Genomic DNA, 22,842 nt, shown 5'->3' with positions numbered 1-22,842 from the left:
GTGGAGCAGGGGTTAGTGTGGTGCTGCTGGGGTTATTGTGATGGTGGGGTTTGTGTGGTGCTGCTGGGGTTAGTATGGTGCTGCTGGGGTTATTGTGTTGCTGGGGTTAGTGTGGTGCTGTTGGGGTTACTGTGATGGTGGGGTTTGTGTGGTGCTGCTGGGGTGAGTGTGGTGCTGCTGGGGTTAGTGTGGTGCTGTTGGGGTTATTGTGATGGTGGGGTTTGTGTGGTGCTGCTGGGGTTAGTATGGTGCTGCTGGGGTTATTGTGTTGCTGGGGTTAGTGTGGTGCTGTTGGGGTTATTGTGATGGTGGGGTTTGTGTGGTGCTGCTGGGGTGAGTGTGGTGCTGCTGGGGTTATTGTGTTGCTGGGGTTAGTGTGGTGCTGTTGGGGTTATTGTGATGGTGGGGTTTGTGTGGTGCTGCTGGGGTGAGTGTGGTGCTGCTGGGGTTATTGTGATGCTGGTGTTATTGTGATGCTGGGATTAGTGTGGTGCTGTTGGGGTTATTGTGATGGTGGGGTTATTGTGGTGCTGTTGGGGTTATTGTGATGGTGGGGTTATTGTGGTGCTGTTGGGGTTATTGTGATGGTGGGGTTATTGTGGTGCTGTTGGGGTTATTGTGATGGTGGGGTTATTGTGATTCTGGGGTTAGTGTAGTGGTGCTGGGGTTAGTGTGGTGCTGCTGGTTTCAAGTTGTGAATCTTCTGACCTGAGAACAGAGTGTGTTGTTGTGTTGAACATGTCTTGCTCTGGACAGTGTTGAGGTTCTTTGTCCAAGCTGCTTCTGGCTGAATGATGCAGATGTTTTGTGATGTTTGTTCTTGGTGTAGTGTGTAGATCAGAGCTAGCGTGATGATGTCAGCTGTTCTTAGCTCGGTGATCAGCTGAAACATCTCAGTTTGATCACAACAGCAGCTTTGGGAAGGCTCTGCTAATCTTTCTTTAAGTTTTTTGTTTCCTTATTGAACTGTAAGAGGAACCTGATCTACTGTATAAATCTACACATTATCCTTCTAATCATTAGGAACATTGCTCAAACACTGGAACTGCTAATTCAGCAGCTCAATCCAGGGATCACCTTCTCAATGTTCAATCTCAATTCATCACCTCAGAAGTTAACTGAACACCTCACGGCACTTTCTTACCTTTAACTCTGAGTTTAGTGTAAATCAGCATGAAATGGACACCTGAAGTTAGCTGCTCTGAGGAACCTGAAAAATTAAAACTTTACAAAGCAAAAAATGTGCTGTTAATGATGTTAAAGGTGCAGGTCTGGAACTCTTGGTAAGAAATGATGGTTCAGTCATTTTTCTCACTCAGCTCTGTGTTGATTGTTGTGGTTCTCCACAGGGGTAGAGATGAAGCTGGAGCATTTATCAGGTTTATTTTTAAGTGCACAGAAATGCATAAAGATGCAAGCAGTGAGTAATGAATCATATCTATTTTCTTTTGCAGGCATCTGAACCCTCTTTACAATGGAAAAGCTGCTCGTCTGCCTGTTGGTCATCGGAATGGCAGTGAAGGCCCAGATCTGTCCGAAGCGCTGCGTCTGCCAGATTTTATCTCCCAACCTTGCAACCCTGTGCGCTAAAAAAGGGCTTCTGTTTGTGCCACCCAACATCGACCGGCACACGGTGGAGCTACGGCTCGCAGACAATTTTATAACCAGCGTCAAGCGGAAAGACTTCGCCAACATGACCAGGCTTGTGGACCTCACCTTGTCGAGGAATACTATAAGTTACATCACACCTCACGCCTTCACGGACTTGGAAAACCTTCGCGCCTTGCATTTGAACCATAACAGGCTGACTCGGATAGGGAACGACACATTTAGCGGCATGTCCAAACTGCATCATTTGATTCTCAACAACAATCAGTTGACTCACGTCCATCTGGGAGCATTTAATGACCTTCTGGCTCTGGAGGAACTGGATTTGTCCTATAACAACCTCGAAACCATACCCTGGGAGGCGATTCAGAAGATGATCAGCCTTCACACACTCAGCTTGGACCATAACATGATTGATTACATTCCAGAAGGCACTTTTTCCCTGTTACAAAAACTCAACCGATTGGATGTGACCTCCAACAAGCTCCAGAAGCTTCCACCGGATCCTCTGTTCCAAAGGGCACAGGTTCTGGCAACATCTGGGGTGCTTACTTCTTCATCATTTGCCCTCAGTTTTGGTGGAAATCCTTTACACTGCAATTGTGAGCTGCTGTGGCTTCGTCGATTGAGTCGTGAGGACGATCTGGAGACGTGCGCGACTCCGCCACACTTATCCGGACGATATTTCTGGTCTATCCCGGAGGAGGAGTTCCTGTGTGAGCCTCCTCTTATCACGAGACACTCTCAGGAGATGAGAGTGCTGGAGGGTCAGCGCATAACCCTTCGATGCAAAGCGAGAGGAGATCCTGAACCTGTGATCCACTGGATATCACCCGACGGCAAGCTGGTCTCGAATTCCTCTCGTACCATCGTTTACAACAATGGGACTTTGGATATCTTGATCAGCACAGTGAAAGACACCGGATCCTTTACTTGTATCTCTTCTAACCCAGCCGGTGAAGCACACCAAACCATCGAACTCGTCATTATCAAGCTCCCCTACATCAGCAACAGCACCAATAACATCCTGGAGCCGGATCCTGGATCCTCAGACATCTCCACGTCCAGTAGAACTGGAGCCAATGGAAGCAACCACACAGCAGACTCTAAAGCGAGCTCAGATAAGCGTGTGGTGATAGCCGAGGCCACGTCATCCACAGCACTCATTAAGTTCAACTTCCAAAGGAATATTCCTGGAATTCGCATGTTTCAGATCCAGTACAACGGCACCTACGATGACTCTCTTGTTTACAGGTGAGCTAACACCGTCATGCTGTTTATCATTCAAAAAGTGTTTTACTTACTTAAGAGGTGATAATGAATACTCTGAATTCAGGTTTTTAAGAGAAAAATTTACATGGATGTGTGTGGAATCTCTAAGTGTGAAGTGGAAGCAAAAAGTTGGAAGTGGTAGCTCTAGTAGTGGAAAGCTTGTGAGTTCAAATCCCAGGGCCACCAAATTATCGCTGCTGGACCCTTGAGCAATACCCTTGTCATTAACATTTATGCTAATAATGCCAATTCCTCAGGTTCAGGGTCAGTTTCAGTATTCACTATTTTCGGAGTTTAAGATTATGCAGATCATCTGTGTGTAGATCATCACTCTGATATTCACTTGTTTTTTTGTAAGTAGAAGTTTCCAAAGCGTGTTTTTTCAGTAGCACCTGTTTATAGCGTTAATATTCTTTAAAAATAATTGGGTCATATTTATGCAGTTGCGGACCGTCAGGGCCAGCAAGGCCTTCTCTGCTAGCCTAAACAGCAGTGATCTGAATCACTGACTTGCATGTTAATATATTTAATATATTTTTCCATGAATGTGTATTAAATTATTCCTAATAGTCTATTCTCTACATTTCATAGCTTTTCTCTCGGTTGCGCTGCTTCCAGTAGTGTATATTTATGATAAGTATTTATCCAATCATATTTCAGCTAGTGGCTGACATCATGTGTTGCCCGGCCGTAAGGCCTTCAGAATCAATAGTGCAGGCGCCCGGAGCTTAAAATAAATGTTCCATTAACCAATCAGATTTCGAGTTGGCATCACTGGGGTCATCTAGCAGGCGTACGATTACGTCAGCAATTTCCCGTCTTTTGATTGGATAATTGGAGTAGTCAGAGGCAGGGACCCGCACAAACTAAATAATATATATATATTTTAACTCACAATGGCTGACAGAGGAGAAGAAATCGATTTGGTCTCAGACATCCTTACAAATACATTTTCAAGGTGGACTTTACAAGAAAATCCTTTAAAGTAGTTGGTAAGATTTTCCAAGAACCATTTCTGCTTTTGGATTTTCTTTTATTTCTGGGTTTTCAGTTTGCCTTCATTCCAGATCCCCGGGGTGGGCTGTGGGTTTTTTTGCTGCAGTGAAAGGAAACTTGTGAGACTGAATTGTGTTAATGTGTTTTTTGCTATATGTAATGTAATGTTATTCATGTTCTCTATAAGAGCCTGTGACACAGCGCACTGTTATACAGTGTTTCTATATTCTCTGCGTCTCATTTCGGATGCTGCGTCCTCTAGAGATTGCAGTTTTCTGCATACGGCATCAAGAATGTCTTTTTTAATGAAAAGTAACCGTCATAAAATGGACTATTCCTTGTGAGGTGTGAAATACTGTAGAATAATTTCTTTTTTACTTTGATATTTAATGGTTGATTAGTATCTATTGCCGTGGCATCATAATGATGGTATAGAGGTGGATTAATTCAGGAAGGACACCAGTGAAGGCCTAGGTGTGAAACGCATGGCTCGCCACCGAGTTTATGTACTTAATATCGGCCCTGAAAGTGGTTTGTGTGTATTTACAAACTTACATTTCAGTGTGACTGTGTGAAACTGTCAGACAGTGGAGCTGGATTCAGTATGGTTTCTCACTTTGTTCCACACTTTATTCCTCACTTGTATTTCTTTTGGCTGTTCTGTTGACATTTCAAACATTTCAAAAAATCAAGATGATTGACACCCGGAAGCGATGATTTTAGCGGTCTTCCACACTTCCTGTTTATTCCTTTGACAGTGGCTTCACAGCACTGATCAATTATACAGTGCAGATAATAAGAATGATCAGAGGACACTTCACTTTATGTCAGTTTTTGCTAACTCATAAAAATAAAAAAAGAAGCAGTCCTTGCTAACGGAGGCTTCTGGACCTCACTGTGTGGCTCTGCGTTTATGTGTGTGTGCAACCACAACTTTTAATTAGACAAAGGCCAATAATGGCAATTAGCTTAATGAGCTCGGATCGTCTTCATTGTTAAGCGACTGAGGGGTAATTGAACCCGAATTAGCTTTAACCTACGACAAGCTTGTTGTTCTTCCTCATTAGATTTTATACACAGCTTATAACTCCCCTCTGACCCCAAAAGTTTGTCTCTGCAGGAAATGAGTAGTGCTGTTCAAGCGTACAAATAAAAAACTGTGAAAAAAAAATCCTTAGATTAATGACAGAAGTAAGAAGGAAATGATAAATAAAGCTCATGGAGATCACTGTGTAGTTCTCTGCAGTTCACACTAAATGCCATCTGTTGCTCATAAACAATAACATTAGCGTTAGAATTGTTTTTACTATAAATAAATAAAAATGCTTCTATAAAGAAGCCCAAGGACTCTTCAGGAGTTAACAAACACTCAACAAACACAATTTACACTGATGTGTGTTTTTGTATTTCATTAAATAATCAGGGATTTAATTAACGAGAGAAAAAGCCAACGCACCAAAACAACACAACTACACACAGAGAGGCATTGTGTAGAGCAGTGTGTAGAACTGTGTGTAGAGCAGTGTATAGATCTGTGTGTGGAACTGTGTGTAGAGCAGTGTGTAGATCTGTGTGTGTGGAACTGTGTATAGAGCAGAGTGTAGAACGATGTGTAGAGCAGTGTGTAGAACTGTGTGTAGAGCAGTGTGTAGAATTGTGTGTACAACTGTGTGTAGAACTGTATGTGGATCTGTGTGTAGAGTTGTGTGTAGATCTGTATGTAGAGCAGTGTGTAGAACTGTGTTTAGAGCTGTGGGTAGAGCTGTGTGTAGATCTGTATGTAGAGCAGTGTGTAGAACTGTGTTTAGAGCTGTGGGTAGAGCTGTGTGTAGATCTGTGTGTAGAACTGTGTTTAGAGCTGTTTGTAGATCACTGTGTAGAGCAGTGTGTAGATCTGTGTGTAGAGCTGTGTGTAGAACTGTGTGTAGAGCTATATGTAGAGCAGTGAGTAGAGCTGTGTGTAGAGCTGTGTTTAGAGCAGTGTGTAGAGCAGTGTGTAGAACTGATTGTAGAGCTGTGTATAGAGCGGTGTGTAGAGCAGTGTGTAGATCTGTGTGTAGAGCAGTGTGTAGAGTGGTGAGTAGAGCTGTGTGTAGAGATGTGTGTAGATCTGTGTGTAGAGCTGTGTATAGAGCTATATGTAGAGCTGTGTGTAGAGCTGTGTGTAGAACTGTGTGTAGAGCTATATGTAGACCAGTGTGTAGAGCAGTGTTCTGAACTGTGTTTAAAGCTGTGTGTAGAGCTGTGGCTAGAGCTGTGTGTAGATCTGTGTGTAGAGTTGTGTGTAGAGCTGTATGTAGATCTGCATGTAGAACTGTGTTTAGAGCTGTTTGTAGATCTGTGTGTAGAGCTGTGTGTACATCTGTTTGTAGAACTGTGTGTAGAGCTATATGTAGAGCAGTGTTTAGAGCTGTGTGTAGAGCAGTGTGTAGAGTGGTGAGTAGAGCTGTGTGTAGAGCTGTGTTTAGATCTGTGTAGAACTGTTTGTAGAGCTGTGTATAGAGCGTTGTGTAGAGTGGTGAGTTGAGCTGTGTGTAGAGCTGTGTGTAGAGCTGTGTGTAGATCTGTGTGTAGAGCAGTGTGTAGAGTGGTGAGTAGAGCTGTGTGTAGTGCTGTGTGTAGAACTGTGTGTAGATCTGTGTGTAGATCTGAGTGTAGAGCAGTGTGTGGAACTGTGTGTAGAGCTGTGAGTAGAGCTGTGTTGAGCTGTTTGTAGATCTGTGTGTAGAACTGTGTGTAGAACTGTGTTTAGAGCAGTGTGTAGAGCTGTGTGTAGAATTGTGTGTAGAGCTGTGTGTAGAGCAGTGTGTAGATCTGTGTGTAGAGCTGTGTGTAGAGATGTGTGTAGAACTGTGTGTCGATCTGTGTTTAGAGCATTTTGTAGAATTGTGTTTAGAGCAGTGGCTAGAACTGTGTTTAGAGCTGTGTGTAGATCTGTGTGTAGATCTGTGTGTTGAGCTGTGTGTAGAGCAGTGTGTAGATCTGTGTGTAGAGCTGTGTGTACATCTGTGTGTAGAACTGTGTGTAGAGCAGTGTGTAGAGCTGTGTGTAGAGCTGTGTAGTACTGTGTGTAGAACTGTGTGTAGAGCTGTGTAGTACTGTGTGTTGAACTGTGTGTAGAGCTGTGTGTACATCTGTGTGTAGAACTGTGTGTAGAGTGGTGTGTAGAACTGTCTGTAGAACTGTGTGTAGAGCTGTGTGTAGAACTGTGTAGAGTGGTGTGTAGAACTGTGTGTAGAGCTGTGTGTAGAGCGGTGTGTAGAGCAGTCTGTAGAGCTGTGTGTATAGTGGTGAGTAAAGCTGTGTGTAGAGATTTGTGTAGAACTGTGTATAGAGCAGTGTGTAGATCTGAGTGTAGAGCAGTGTGTGGAACTGTGTGTAGAGCTGTGTGTAGATCTGTGTGTAGAGTGGTATGTAGAGTGGTGAGTAGAGATGTGTGTAGAACTGTGTGTAGAGCAATGTATGGATCTGTGTGTAGATCTGTGTGTAGATTTGTGTGTATATCTGTGTGTAGAGCATTGTGCATAGCAGTTTGTAGAACTGTTTGTAGATCTGTGTGTAGAGCAGTGTGTAGAATTGTGTGTAGATCTGTGTGTAGAGCTGTGTGTTGATCTGTTTGTAGAGCTGTGTGTAGAACTATGTGCACAGAAGTGTGTAGATCTGTGTGTGGAACTGTGTGTAGAGCAGTGTGTGGAACTGTGTGTAGAGCAGTGTGTAGAGCTGTGTGTAGATCTGTGTGTACAGCAGTGTGTAGATCTGTGTGTGGAACTGTGTGTAGAGCAGTGTGTGGAACTGTGTGTAGAGCAGTGTGTAGAGCTGTATGTAGATCTGTGTGTAGATCTGTGTGTAGAGCAGTGTGTAGATTTGTGTGTAGAGCAGTGTGTAGAACTTTGTGTAGATCTATGTGTAGAGCTGTTTGTAGAGCAGTGTGTACTTCTGTGTGTAGATCTGTGTGTAGAGCTGTGTGTAGATCTGTGTGTAGATTTGTGTGTAGATTTGTGTGTAGATCTGTGTGTAGATTTGTGTGTAGATCTGTGTGTAGAGCAGTGCGTAGATCTCTGTGTAGAGCAGTGTGTAGAGCAGTTTGTAGATCTGTGTGTAGAGCAGTGTGTAGATCTGTGTGTAGAGCAGTGTGTAGATCTGTGTGTAGAGCAGTGTGTAGATCTGTGTGTAGAGCAGTGTGTAGATCTGTGTGTAGAGCAGTGTGTAGAGCAGTGTGTAGATCTTTGTGTAGAGCAGTGTGTAGATCTGTGTGTAGAGCAGTGTGTAGAGCAGTGTGTAGAGCAGTGTGTAGATCTGTGTGTAGATCTGTGTGTAGAGCAGTGTGTAGAACTTTGTGTAGATCTATGTGTAGAGCTGTTTGTAGAGCAGTGTGTACTTCTGTGTGTAGAGAAGTGTGTAGAGCTGTGTGTAGAGAAGTGTGTAGAGCTGTGTGTAGATCTGTGTGTAGATCTGTGTGTAGATTTGTGTGTAGATTTGTGTGTAGAGCTGTGTGTAGATTTGTGTGTAGATCTGTGTGTAGAGCAGTGTGTAGAGCAGTTTGTAGATCTGTGTGTAGAGCAGTGTGTAGATCTGTGTGTAGAGCAGTGTGTAGATCTGTGTGTAGAGCAGTGTGTAGATCTGTGTGTAGAGCTGTGTGTAGAGCTGTGTGTAGAGCTGTCTGTAGAGCAGTGTGTAGATCTGTGTGTAGATCTGTGTGTAGATCTGTGTGTAGAGCAGTGTGTAGAGCTGTCTGTAGAGCAGTGTGTAGATCTTTGTGTTGATCTGTGTGTAGAGCTGTGTGTAGAGCTGTCTGTAGAGCAGTGTGTAGATCTGTGTGTAGATCTGTGTGTAGATCTGTGTGTAGAGCTGTCTGTAGAGCAGTGTGTAGATCTGTGTGTAGATCTGTGTGTAGATCTGTGTGTAGAACAATGTGTAGATCTGTGTGTAGATCAGTGTGTAGAGCAGCGTGTACAACAGTGTGTAGATCTGTGTGTAGAGCTGTGTCTAGAGCAGTGTGTAGAGCAGTGTGTAAAGCAGTGTGTAGAGCTGTGTGTAGAGCAGTGTGTAGAGCTATGTGTAGAGCAGCGTGTACACCAGTGTGTAGATCTGTGTGTTGAGCTGTGTGTAGATTTGTGTGTAGATTCGTGTGTAGAGTAGTGTGTAGAGCAGTGTGTAGAGCAGTGTGTAGATTCGTGTGTAGAACAATGTGTAGATCTGTGTGTAGAGCAGTGTGTAGAGCTGTGTGTAGAGCAGTGTGTAGAGCAGTGTGTAGAGCTGTGTGTAGAGCAGCGTGTAGAGCAGCGTGTAGATCTGTGTGTAGATCAGTGTGTAGAGCAGTGTGTAGAGCTGTGTGTAGATTTGTGTGTAGATTCGTGTGTAGAGTAGTGTGTAGAGCAGTGTGTAGAGCAGTGTGTAGATTTGTGTGTAGAGCAGTGTGTAGAACAGTGTGTAGAGCTGTGTGTAGAGCTGTGTGTAGATTTGTGTGTAGATTTGTGTGTAGAGCAGTGTGTAGAGCAATGTATAGAGCAGTGTGTAGAGCTGTGTGTAGATTTGTGTGTAGAGCAGTGTGTAGATATGTGTGTAGAGCAGTGCGTAGAGCCGTGTGTAGAGCAGTGTGTAGATTTGTGTGTAGATCTGTGTGTTGAGCAGTGTGTAGATCTGTGTGTTGAGCAGTGTGTAGATCTGTGTGTTGAGCAGTGTGTAGATTTGTGTGTAGATCTGTGTGTAGATCAGTGTCTAGAGCAGTGTGTAGATCAGTGTGTTGAGCTGTGTGTAGATTTGTGTGTAGATTCGTGTGTAGATTCGTGTGTAGAGCAGTGTGTAGAGCAGTGTGTAGAGCAGTGTGTAGAGCTGTGTGTAGATTTGTGTGTAGAGCAGTGTGTAGAGCAGTGTGTAGAGCTGTGTGTAGATTTGTGTGTAGAGCTGTGTGTAGAGCAGTGTGTAGAGCAGTGTGTAGAGCTGTGTGTAGAGCTGTGTGTAGATTTGTGTGTAGATTTGTGTGTAGAGCTGTGTGTAGAGCAGTGTGTAGAGCAGTGTGTAGAGCTGTGTGTAGAGCAGTGTGTAGAGCAGTGTGTAGAGCAGTGTGTAGAGCTGTGTGTAGATTTGTGTGTAGAGCAGTGTGTAGAGCAGTGTGTAGAGAAATGTGTAGATCTGTGTGTAGAGCAGTGTGTAGAGCTGTGTGTAGAGCAGTGTGTAGATTTGTGTGTAGAGCAGTGTGTAGATTTGTGTGTAGAGCTGTGTGTAGATTTGTGTGTAGATCAGTGTCTAGAGCAGTGTGTAGATCTGTGTGTAGATCTGTGTGTAGATCAGTGTGTAGAGCAGTGTGTAGATCTGTGTGTAGATCAGTGTGTAGATTTGTGTGTAGAGCAGTGTGTAGATTCGTGTGTAGAGTAGTGTGTAGAGCAGTGTGTAGAGCAGTGTGTAGATTTGTGTGTAGAGCAGTGTGTTGAGCTGTGTGTAGATTTGTGTGTAGATTCGTGTGTAGAGTAGTGTGTAGAGCAGTGTGTAGAGCAGTGTGTAGATTTGTGTGTAGAGCAGTGTGTAGAGCTGTGTGTAGAGCTGTGTGTAGATTTGTGTGTAGAGCTGTGTGTAGATTTGTGTGTTGAGCTGTGTGTAGATTTGTGTGTAGATCTGTGTGTAGAGCAGTGTGTAGATTTGTGTATAGATCTGTGTGTAGATCAGTGTCTAGAGCAGTGTGTAGATCTGTGTGTAGATCTGTGTGTAGAGCAGTGTGTAGATCAGTGTGTAGATCTGTGTGTAGATCAGTGTGTAGATTTGTGTGTAGAGCAGTGTGTAGAACAGTGTGTAGAGCAGTGTGTAGATCTGTGTGTAGAGCAGTGTGTAGATTTGTGTGTAGATCAGTGTGTTGAGCTGTGTGTAGATTTGTGTGTAGATTCGTGTGTAGAGTAGTGTGTAGAGCAGTGTGTAGAGCAGTGTGTAGATTTGTGTGTAGAGCAGTGTGTAGAGCAGTGTGTAGAGCTGTGTGTAGAGCTGTGTGTAGATTTGTGTGTAGATTCGTGTGTAGAGCAGTGTGTAGAGCAGTGTGTAGATCTGTGTGTAGAGCAGTGTGTAGAGCAGTGTGTAGAGCAGTGTGTAGATCTGTGTGTAGATCTGTGTGTAGATCACTTTGTAGATCAGTGTGTATATCCGTGTGTAGAGCTGTGTGTAGAGCTGTATGTAGAGCAGTGTGTAGAGCTGTGTGTAGAGCTGTATGTAGAGCAGTGTGTAGAGCTGTATGTAGAGCTGTCTGTAGAGCTGTATGTAGAGCAGTGTGTAGAGCAGTGTGTAGATCTGTGTGTAGAGCAGTGTGTAGATCTGTGTGTACAGCAGTGTGGAGAGCTGTGTGTAGATCTGTGTGTAGAGCAGTGTGTAGAGTGGTGTGTAGAACTTTGTGTAGATCTATGTGTAGAGCTGTTTGTAGAGCAGTGTGTACTTCTGTGTGTAGAGCAGTGTGTAGGTCTGTGTGTAGGTCTGTGTGTAGATTTGTGTGTAGATTTGTGTGTAGAGCTGTGTGTAGATTTGTGTGTAGATCTGTGTGTAGAGCAGTGTGTAGAGCAGTGTGTAGATCTCTGTGTAGAGCAGTGTGTAGAGCAGTGTGTAGATCTGTGTGTAGATCAGTGTCTAGAGCAGTATGTAGATCTGTGTGTAGATCAGTGTGTAGAGCTGTGTGTAGATTTGTGTGTAGATCACTTTGTAGATCAGTGTGTATATCTGTGTGTAGAGCTGTGTGTAGAGCAGTGTGTAGAGCAGTGTGTAGATCTGTGTGTAGATCTGTGTGTAGAGCAGTGTGTAGAGCAGTGTGTAGATCTGTATGTAGATCTGTGTGTAGAGCTATGTGTAGATCTGTGTGTAGAGCAGTGTGTAGATCTGTGTGTAGAGCAGTGTGTAGATCTGTATGTAGATCTGTGTGTAGAGCAGTGTGTAGATCTGTATGTAGATCTCTGTGTAGAGCAGTGTGTAGATCTGTATGTAGATCTGTGTGTTGAGCAGTGTGTAGATCTGTGTGTAGAGCAGTGTGTAGATCTGTGTGTAGAGCAGTGTGTAGATCTGTATGTAGATCTGTATGTAGATCTGTGTGTAGAGCAGCGTGTAGATCTGTGTGTAGAGCAGTGTGTAGATCTGTGTGTAGAGCAGTGTGTAGATCTGTATGTAGATCTGTGTGTAGAGCAGTGTGTAGATCTGTGTGTAGAGCAGTGTGTAGATCTGTATGTAGATCTGTGTGTAGAGCAGTGTGTAGATCTGTGTGTAGAGCAGTGTGTAGAGCAGTGTGTAGAGCAGTGTGTAGATCTGTGTGTAGAGCAGTGTGTAGATCTGTGTGTAGATCTGTGTGTAGAGCAGTGTGTAGATCACTTTGTAGATCAGTGTGTATATCTATGTGTAGAGGTGTATGTAGAGCAGTGTGGAGAGATGTGTGTAGAGCTGTATGTAGAGCAGTGTGTAGAGCTGTATGTAGAGCTGTGTGTAGAACTGTATGTAGAGCAGTGTGTAGAGCTGTATGTAGAGCAGTGTGTAGAGCAGTGTGTAGATCTGTGTGTAGATCTGTGTGTAGAGCAGTGTGTAGAGTGGTGTGTAGAGCAGTGTGTAGAGTGGTGTGTAGAACTTTGTGTAGATCTATGTGTAGAGCTGTTTGTAGAGCAGTGTGTACTTCTGTGTGTAGAGCAGTGTGTAGAGCAGTGTGTAGATCTGTGTGTAGATTTGTGTGTAGATTTGTGTGTAGAGCTGTGTGTAGATTTGTGTGTAGAGCAGTGTGTAGATCTGTGTGTAGAGCAGTGTGTAGATCTGTATGTAGATCTGTGTGTAGAGCAGCGTGTAGATCTGTGTGTAGAGCAGTGTGTAGATCTGTGTGTAGAGCAGTGTGTAGATCTGTATGTAGATCTGTGTGTAGAGCAGTGTGTAGATCTGTGTGTAGAGCAGTGTGTAGAGCAGTGTGTAGATCTGTATGTAGATCTGTGTGTAGAGCAGTGTGTAGATCTGTGTGTAGAGCAGTGTGTAGATCTGTGTGTAGAGCAGTGTGTAGATCTGTATGTAGATCTGTGTGTAGAGCAGTGTGTAGATCTGTGTGTAGAGCAGTGTGTAGATCTGTATGTAGATCTGTGTGTTGAGCAGTGTGTAGATCTGTGTGTAGATCTGTGTGTTGAGCAGTGTGTAGATCTGTGTGTTGAGCAGTGTGTAGATCTGTGTGTAGAGCAGTGTGTAGATCTGTGTGTAGAGCAGTGTGTAGATCTGTGTGTAGATCTGTATGTAGATCTGTGTGTAGAGCAGTGTGTAGATCTGTGTGTAGAGCAGTGTGTAGAGCAGTGTGTAGATCTGTGTGTAGATTTGTGTGTAGATTTGTGTGTAGAGCTGTGTGTAGATTTGTGTGTTGAGCTGTGTGTAGAGCTGTGTTTTGAGCAGTGTGTAGAGCAGTGTGTAGATTTGTGTGTAGAGCAGTGTGTAGATTTGTGTGTAGATCTGTGTGTAGATTTGTTTGTAGAGCGGTGTGTAGAGCTGTGTGTAGATTTGTGTGTAGAGCTGTGTGTAGATTTGTGTGTAGAGCTGTGTGTTGAGCAGTGTGTAGATTTGTGTGTAGAGCTGTGAGTAGATTTGTGTGTAGAGCTGTGTGTAGATTCGTGTGTAGATCTGTGTGTTGAGCAGTGTGTAGATTTGTGTGTAGGTCTGTGCGTAGAGCAGTGTGTAGAGCTGTGTGTAGATTTGTGTGTAGATCTGTGTGTTGAGCAGTGTGTAGATCTGTGTGTTGAGCAGTGTGTAGATTTGTGTGTTGAGCTGTGTGTAGAGCAGTGTGTAGATTTGTGTGTAGATCTGTGTGTTGAGCAGTGTATAGAGCTGTGTGAAGATTTGTGTGTAGATTTGTGTGTAGATCTGTGTGTAGAGCTGTGTGTAGATTCGTGTGTAGATTCGTGTGTAGAGCAGTGTGTAGAGCTGTGTGTAGATTTGTGTGTAGAGCTGTGAGTAGATTTGTGTGTAGATCAGTGTGTAGAGCTGTGTGTAGATTTGTGTGTAGAGCTGTGTGTAGATTTGTGTGTAGATTTGTGTGTAGAGCTGTGTGTAGATTTGTGTGTAGATCAGTGTGTAGAGCTGTGTGTAGATTTGTGTGTAGAGCTGTGTGTAGAGCAGTGTGTAGATTTGTGTGTAGAGCTGTGTGTAGATTCGTGTGTAGATCTGTGTGTTGAGCAGTGTGTAGAGCTGTGTGCAGATTTGTGTGTAGGTCTGTGTGTAGAGCTGTGTGTAGAGCTGTGTGTAGATTTGTGTGTTGAGCTGTGTGTTGAGCTGTGTGTAGATCTGTGTGTAGATCTGTGTGTTGAGCAGTGTGTAGAGCAGTGTGTAGAGCTGTGTGTAGAGCAGTGTGTAGAGCTGTGTGTAGAGCTGTGTGTAGATTTGTGTGTAGATCTGTGTGTTGAGCAGTGTGTAGAGCTGTGTCTAGAGCAGTGTGTAGATTTGTGTGTTGAGCTGTGTGTAGAGCAGTGTGTAGAGCTGTGTGTAGAGCAGTGTGTAGAGCTGTGTGTAGAGCTGTGTGTAGAGCAGTGTGTAGATTTGTGTGTAGATTTGTGTGTAGCTCTGTGTGTTGAGTTGTATGTAGAGCAGTGTGTAGAGCAGTGTGTAGAGCTGTGTGTAGAGCAGTGTGTAGAGCAGTGTGTAGATTTGTGTGTAGAGCAGTGTGTAGAGCTGTGTGTAGATTTGTGTGTAGATGTGTGTATATCTGTGTGTAGGTCTGTGTGTAGAGCAGTGTGTAGATTTGTGTGTAGAGCTATGTGTAGAGCAGTGTGTAGAGCTGTGTGTAGAGCAGTGTGTAGAGCTGTGTGTAGATCTGTGTGTTGAGCTGTGTGTAGATTTGTGTGTAGATCTGTGTGTAGATTTGTGTGTTGAGCTTTGTGTAGAGCTGTGTGTAGGTTTGTGTGTAGAGCAGTGTGTAGAGCTGTGTGTAGAGCAGTGTGTAGAGCTGTGTGTAGATTTGTGTGTAGAGCTGTGTGTAGAGCTGTGTGTAGAGCAGTGTGTAGAGCAGTGTGTAGAGCTGTGTGTAGATTTGTGTGTAGATTTGTGTGTAGCTCTGTGTGTTGAGTTGTATGTAGAGCAGTGTGTAGAGCAGTGTGTAGAGCTGTGTGTAGAGCTGTGTGTAGAGCAGTGTGTAGATTTGTGTGTAGAGCAGTGTGTAGATTTGTGTGTAGATGTGTGTATATCTGTGTGTAGGTCTGTGTGTAGAGCAGTGTGTAGATTTGTGTGTAGAGCTATGTGTAGAGCTGTGTGTAGAGCTGTGTGTAGATCTGTGTGTTGAGCTGTGTGTAGAGCTGTGTGTAGATTTGTGTGTAGATCTGTGTGTAGATTTGTGTGTTGAGCTGTGTGTAGAGCTGTGTGTAGGTTTGTGTGTAGAGCAGTGTGTAGAGCTGTGTGTAGATTTGTGTGTTGAGGAGTGTGTAGAGCTGTGTGTAGATTTGTGTGTAGATCTGTGTGTTGAGAAGTGTGTAGAGCAGTGTATAGAGCTGTGTGTAGATTTGTGTGTAGATTTGTGTGTAGCGCTGCGTGTAGATTCATGTGTAGATTCCTGTGTAGAGCTGTGTGTAGATTTGTGTGTAGATCAGTGTGTAGAGCTGTGTGTAGATTTGTGTGTAGAGCTGTGTGTAGAGCTGTGTGTAGATTTGTGTGTAGAGCTGTGTGTAGAGCAGTGTGTAGAGCAGTGTGTAGAGCTGTGTGTAGAGCAGTGTGTAGAGCAGTGTGTAGAGCTGTGTGTAGATTCATGTTTAGATCTGTGTGTAGAACTGTGTGTAGAGCTGTGTGTAGATCTGTGTGTAGATTTGTGTGTAGATCTGTGTGTAGAGCAGTGTGTAGAGCTGTGTGTAGAGCTGTGTTTTGATCTGTGTGTAGATCTGTGTGTTGAGCTGTGTGTAGATTTGTGTGTAGAGCAGTGTGTAGAGCTGTGTGTAGAGCTGTGTGTAGATTTGTGTGTAGATTTGTGTGTAGATCTGTGTGTTGAGCTGTGTGTAGATCTGTGTGTAGAGCTGTGTGTAGAGCTGTGTGTAGATTTGTGTGTAGATTTTTGTGTAGATCTGTGTGTAGAGCTGTGTGTAGAGCAGTGTGTAGAGCTGTGTGTAGAGCAGTGTGTAGATTTGTGTGTAGATTTTTGTGTAGATCTGTGTGTAGAGCAGTGTGTTGATCTGTGTGTAGATCTGTGTGTAGAGCTGTGTGTAGAGCAGTGTGTAGATCTGTGTGTAGAGCTGTGTGTAGATCTGTCTGTAGATTTGTGTGTAGATCTGTGTGTTGAGCTGTGTGTAGAGCAGTGTGTAGAGCAGTGTGTAGAGCAGTGTGTAGAGCTGTGTGTAGATTTGTGTGTAGATTTGTGTGTAGATCTGTGTGTAGAGCAGTGTGTAGATCTGTGTGTAGATTTGTGCGTAGAGCTGTTTTGTGAAGTGAGAGTGTGACTCCGCCCCCTCATCATCTGGTCAGTGCTGCAGCAGGCCTGGGTCAGAGTGGACGCTCTCAGTCGCACTGCCTGTGCTTTGTGTTTAATGTAACTCTGTAATAAACCCTGAGTGTCTGCAGTGTAAAGTCTTCTGGATCTCGCGGCTGCAGGAACGCCGTCCGTCCTCTAAGAGCCCAGTTTCTGTGTTTTCTTGTAAAAGCCGAGGATTTTCAGTCACCGCTCAGAAAAAAAAAAACACACATCATTCCGGGTCTTTAAGTGCTTTTGGGCGTGGCACGGGGCGGCTGATAATTGCATTGAGAGCGCCGTCTCTGAGTGCAATAACCATCAGCCTGTCTGGAGGGAAAAAAACCCTCCATCACTTCCATTAGTGCAGCAGAAAATCTTCTGCTCCTGGAATTCCTGAGCCGAGATTCAGGACCCGGCGCTCGGCTCCTTCTGCTGAGGGAGCAGGGTGGAGCTGATCCAAAAATATATTTACATACATTCAGTCATTTAAATCAGGTTTAATGTATAACTCCATCTTTAAACTTTAGGCCACGCCTCCCACCTTTCAGACTCTCTGACTGTTTTTATCTCATTCTATTATCTTTTTGATGCTAAACCTGTGGTGATAAGCTCCCCGTATCCGTTAGCTCCATTATTTATCCCGAAGGCAGTCTCGTCCGTCTGAAGGAACACCGTGCAGAGATTGTTTTATTACATAAATAAAAATCCTAATCTAGAATTTAATCTACTGAATGAAAAGAGTCGCTTCAGAAAGAGAAAGATTTGTTCCTGAATCAGAGCTGAAGATCAGAGTGATGATGAAGCAGAAAGATCTACAGGATCTGCTGCGCTGCTGCTCAGGGAGCTGAAGGGAAAGTTCCAGGATTAGACACTGGACATGAATCAATAATGGAGATCAGATTTCCTCTGTGAGTTCACAAGCTGCTGTGGAAGGAAGAAGAATGGAGAGAGAGAGAGAGAGAGAGAGAGAGAGGGAGAGAGAGAGAGAGAGAGAGAGGGAGGGAGAAAGAGAGAGGGAGGGAGAGAGAGAGAGAGAGAGAGAGAGAGAGAGGGAGGGAGGGAGAAAGAGAGAGGGAGGGAGAGAGAGAGGGAGAGAGAGAGAGAGAGAGAGAGAGGGAGGGAGAAAGAGAGAGGGAGAGAGAGAGAGGGAGGGAGGGAGGGAGGGAGGGAGGGAGAGAGAGAGAGAGAGTGAGGGAGGGAGGGAGGGAGAGAGAGAGAGAGGGAGGGAGGGAGGGGGGAGGGAGGGAGGGAGGGGGGGAGGGAGAGAGAGGGGGGGAGGGAGAGAGGGGGGGGGAGAGAGAGGGAGGGAGAGAGGGAGAGAGAGAGAGAGAGAGAGGGAGAGAGAGAGGGAGGAGAGAGAGAGAGAGAGGGAGGGAGAGAGGGAGGGGAGAGAGAGGGAGGGAGGGAGGGAGGGGAGAGAGAGGGAGGGGGGGAGGGGAGAGAGAGGGAGAGGGGGAGGGGGGAGAGAGAGGGGGAGGAGGGGGAGAGAGAGGGGGGGGGGGGGGAGGAGGGAGAGAGCGGAGGGAGAGAGAGGGAGGGGGGAGGGAGAGGGGGGGAGAGAGAGGGAGAGGGAGGGAGAGGTGTGGAATAAGGGACGATATATAATTACATTTTAGTGGTGTAACTGTAACACACACACACACACACACGCATACTTAAACGCACACACACACACACACACACACACTCTTCATGTTCATCCCAAACTCTATTCACTACTCAACATTTAGGCACAACAAGATCTGAATATAGTATACTGTTGACTCTTGCTCGCTCTACTAAACGTCTCACACACATCTCGCACACGTCTTACACACATCTCACATATGTCTCACACACATCTCACACACGTCTCACACATCTCACACATCTCGCACATGTCTCACACACATCTCGCACACGTCTCACACATCTCGCACATGTCTCACACACATCTCGCACACGTCTCACACACATCTCCCTTTTCTCTCTGTCTCGTCTTTCTCACTCATTGAATCTAATCTCAAGAGAAGTGCAGCGCCTGTAAATCTGCTGGTCTCTTGCTGTACCTGTGTCTCTGTGCTATCACTCCAGAGCCTTTTTCACTTTACACACTGAACAATGGTGTCTCTTATCGAGCAGCCACACACACACACACACACACACACACTCCACCTGTCTCTGCTTTAGTGAGACACACACTCGCCTCATTCAGAGCACTGAAAGGGTGCCTGTGCATTCAGAATACACACACACACACACACACACGGGTTTAGCCGCTAGCTGAGGATTCGGTCTGAATGAATGGAGATTGTGTAGAAGAATGAGTGTGTGATTGTAGAGTCGGTGAACACGGTGTGAAATAATTCCAGCGTTCAGTCGCGAGACGTGATAACGAGACGTGATAACGAGACGTGATACCAAGACGTGATAACGAGACGTGATAACGAGACGTGATACCAAGATGTGATAACGAGACGTGATAATGAGACGTGATAACGAGACGTGATAACGAGACGTGATAACGAGACGTGAAACGAGTCCAGTTATTAACGTCAGAATTAATCAAAGGTCTAATCATCTCACCTTTTACAGAGCTTTAACAGAATCAGAGAACAATGATATTTTGAGACACCTGATGAAATGGACTGTGACACACACACACACACACACACATCTACATTCTGTCAGCTTAGAGCAGGGGTGTCCAATCTTATCCAGAAAGGGCCGGTGTGGGTGCAGGCTTTCATTCCAACCAAGCAGAAGCTACACCTGATTCCAACTGGCTAATCAACTGATCTTGGCTTTCAGTGGACTCGGGTGTGGCTACTGCTCAGCTGGAATGAAAACCTGCACCCACACCGGCCCTTTGTGGATAAGATTGGACACCCCTGGGTTAGAGGAACTTACATTATAGCAGCTGTAAACATCAGTTCCCTCACCAGCGTAACTGTAAATACAGGGGACTGTCCTTACCTGTCTTACTTTACAAAATTATTGGCACCCCTACTGTTAATAATGCCTTTAAAGAAGAGACTTGTGGAGGATGTTTGATATTCTTTGGTGTTTATAAAGACGTTTATAACATGCTGTATACAGGGTTTATATCTATAGAATGATTTATTAGCCCTTATTCTGCTCGATAATGAGCTCACGTAATAAACAGGGACTTTATTTATTCTTTTTTTTTTTTTTTCTCTTTCACACAGAATGATCCCACCATCGAGCAAAAACTTCCTGGTGAACAACCTGGCGGCCGGAACTCAGTACGACCTGTGCGTCCTGGCCATCTACGACGACGTCGTCACGTCTCTCACGGCCACGCGTGTCATCGGCTGCATTCAGTTCACCACTGAGTCTGAGTATCTCCGCTGTCACTTCATGCAGTCTCAGTTCCTCGGAGGAACCATGATCCTGATCATCGGCGGCATCATCGTGGCCTCTGTCCTCGTCTTCATCATCATCCTCATGATCCGCTACAAGGTGTGCATGAGCGGCGACCGTGCCAAGGGAAGCGCCTCTGCCGGGGTGCAGCCCGACGCTCCCGGCAGTCCCTCCGCGAGTAAAGAGGGCGCCGTGGCTCCTAAGGGCGGGGATGAGTGCCAGAAAAGCTCCGCCCCTGGGTTTCCAGATTCCCTCACTCGGTCGTCGGAGACTTCTCTTCCCGATTGTTCCACTGAGACGTCGGTAGTGAGCCAGAGCTGGGACACGGGCGGATCCTCGGGGTCCATCAAGCCAAAACGGAGACCAGCACCGAAGCCGGAGGAGAAGACCGAACCGGCGCTCGGCGCAGACACTCACAACACCAACCGCAACAACTCCAAAACACCACTCCTGCGTTCCGTTCCTCCATCGGGCCCCGCCCCATTGCTGCCTTCTCGCTTCAGGGATACTCCCATCCTGAGGAGGGCGCCGCCTCGTCCCTCTGTATCCAAATATCTCACACTGCCGGCGGAGGGGGCGCGAGCTGCACCGCGCAGGTACTCGCTAAACGAAGACTTATCCACACACCACTGCTACACCGGCAAGCCCCGGAACGCTCGCTGTAAGAGGAGTGTGTCCATGAACGGAATGCTGGCCAGTGTGGAAAACTCGGATTTAGATAAAGGCGTGTATTCCAGTTCAGAGTGGATCCTGGAGAGCACAGTGTGAATAACTAGCTAGTGTCCTACATTGTGTGTGTGTGTGTGTGTGTGTGTGTGTATGTGTGTGTGTAATTTTTTTTTAATTTGTAAGAATTCTCATGGTCCAGCTGCTGTGTAACGTTGACAGTTATTAGAGGTTTGCGCTCGTAGCTTTCAAACACCGTTTATAAAAATCCAACTCGTACCACGTACACGCCATGGAATTCTTACGAACTGTGTGTGTGTGTGTGTGTGTGTGTGAACATTTGCATGTGAGGTTTTTTTTCAATTTGGTCCTGAAAAACTTGTATTTTTTATTTTGTTGGTTTCGGGGTTTTTTTTTTTTATAAATCCAACTTCTCGGAAAGCTTGTGGATGAAGCAGGATGCTCGCTTGCCTTGAGGAAATTTCCTCTTTCTGCTCATTGCGCTGACAAAAAAAACACGTCAGTGCCTTCCTATTAAAAAAAGAGAAAAGAAAAGAAAAGTGCAGCGCTCCGGTTGATAGTGGACCGTACTGACCAGACTGAGGAGTATTTCACACTAAAAGCCTTTCTTAACCTTTCTTTAAAGGGAATAACATTTCCTGTGTGCGAGACACACACACACACACACACACACACACACACACACAGTATTAAATACTGAAACAAACTGGACATGTTATTAAAGTGATATTTTTTAAAGAGAAAAAAATAAAAACAAATCAAAAGGGTTTTTTTCTTTTCAGTGACATTGATATTGCCTTAATTTGAAGGCATGAAATAAAAAAAAAAGAAAAAGAAAAGAATAAGTGTACAGAAAGACAACATCTACTGTGTTGGTATGTTGTGTAAAATAAAATAAAAAAAAGAAACAGCTGTGTGTGTTTGTCAGTGGTGTTATAAAGGTGTTATAAACACAGAAAGAGGAATAAAGCACAGAATAAATGGAGCAGGAACTCCTTTATTTTCCTTTGTGAAAAACTTTCACTGTTCATCAGCTGCTTGGTGACTTTAAATAACGAACATTTTTGGTAAAAAAATTTTAATTAAATTGTCAATTGACAGCACTCTCTTTGTTTCAATTAAAAATGTTATTTATTTATTCATTTATTTAAAGGTAAAGTCATAGTTAAGCCCTGAATTTAATTACAATTTTAAAAAATTATTTCATTACTTTCAGATTTATATCATTAGTTAGTGAATATTACACTCGACCTTAGTCTTTCACCGAAAGCGTTAATAAAAAAGAGTTTAATCTAATGTCTAATGTTTTATCTACTCTTCAGAAACAACTTGTTTATAAGCAAGTAATAATAAGGACTTTAGTAATAAAGAATTCATCATTAATAAATGATTATTAAACTAATAATTACTCCACTAGAATTTCATTTATTTGATTTTATTTCATTCATAAAACGTATAAAAAAACAGGTCATTTTATTTGTATTAGTAATACTTGATTATAACTGAATATTTTAGTATAATTTATAATAGGTTTCTTTATTTTAAGTGTTAATTTATTGTAAAATGTTAAACCTGAGCACAACAGGACAGGAAGTGAAAATTACCACTGACTTCATTCATTCATTCATTCATTCATTCATTCATTCATTCATTCATTCATTCATTTATTTAAAAAAAAAACATTTAATTACATTATTAGCTGTGTAAGATGTGCTCCTTAATGAGAAACTACTTATTACTTGCTTATAAATAGTTTATTACCAAATCTTAAACGTAAAAGTTCTGAGCATTTTCTATATTTTTATAATTTAGTCTATTTTTTGTTTCCTGAGAATTTTATTTTTAATTCGATGTTAAATTTGAAAGCTGGACCTGAGAACAGAACGTGAGAGTCACTGCTGACCTTTTAACCTTTAATTTTGTTATTAGATTATTATTATTATATTAGCTTTATAGGCCATCTTTATTTACTGTGTAATAATTATTTATAAGTATTTTATTAACAAGCCTTCTATTAAAATTTGTTTAAAAGCCATTTCTACATTTAATTTTGATCCAAATAATTTATTATTGAGTTTGTGGCAGTAGCTGAGGGTCAGAGCAGAGCAGGATGGAGTAATGTTGATCCTGTATGATGCTAATCCTGTACGATGCTAATCCTGTATGATGCTAATCCTGTATGATGCTAATTCTGGATGAATGAGAAAGAGCAGCGTGAGGGATTAAAGGTTTTGTGTCGTGTTTAGAAGACGTGTTGATAATCTGCTGATTTGGATTGTGATTGGACGGAGTAATCCTCGGCCTGTGGGAGATTTCTGATTTTGACTGATGGGTATTTAAAATGTTCAGATAATAAACACACACACACACACACACACACACACACACAGTATAGATTAACAGAGGGAACTCTGAGGAGCTCATTGTATCTGTGATTTTTCTCCAGATTCAGAATCTGCTCTGATTCCGCTTCAGTGAATCAGGAAATCAGAGTTTTTGCATGGCGTGGTTCG

At 43.8% G+C, this 22,842-nt stretch overlaps 1 protein-coding gene across 1 annotated transcript in view; it reads left to right on the top strand.

Moving 5' to 3' along the window:
• Nucleotides 1-21,421, top strand: part of lrfn5a (leucine rich repeat and fibronectin type III domain containing 5a) — a 56,752-nt gene extending 35,331 nt beyond the window's left edge. Inside the window, exons 2-3 of the mRNA XM_058398209.1 lie at nucleotides 1,455-2,862; nucleotides 19,468-21,421. Coding sequence (XP_058254192.1) covers nucleotides 1,475-2,862; nucleotides 19,468-20,410 — 2,331 coding nt within the window. The 5' untranslated portion in view covers nucleotides 1,455-1,474 and the 3' untranslated portion in view covers nucleotides 20,411-21,421. The remainder of the gene's footprint in view (nucleotides 1-1,454; nucleotides 2,863-19,467) is intronic.
• Nucleotides 21,422-22,842: the final 1,421 nt, after the last annotated feature.

The sequence above is a fragment of the Hemibagrus wyckioides genome, linkage group LG09 (genome assembly GCF_019097595.1).
Source record: "Hemibagrus wyckioides isolate EC202008001 linkage group LG09, SWU_Hwy_1.0, whole genome shotgun sequence".
NCBI lineage: Eukaryota > Metazoa > Chordata > Actinopteri > Siluriformes > Bagridae > Hemibagrus > Hemibagrus wyckioides.
The sequence above is the reverse complement of the archived record's forward strand: the minus strand, read 5'-3'. Positions and strand labels throughout refer to the sequence as shown.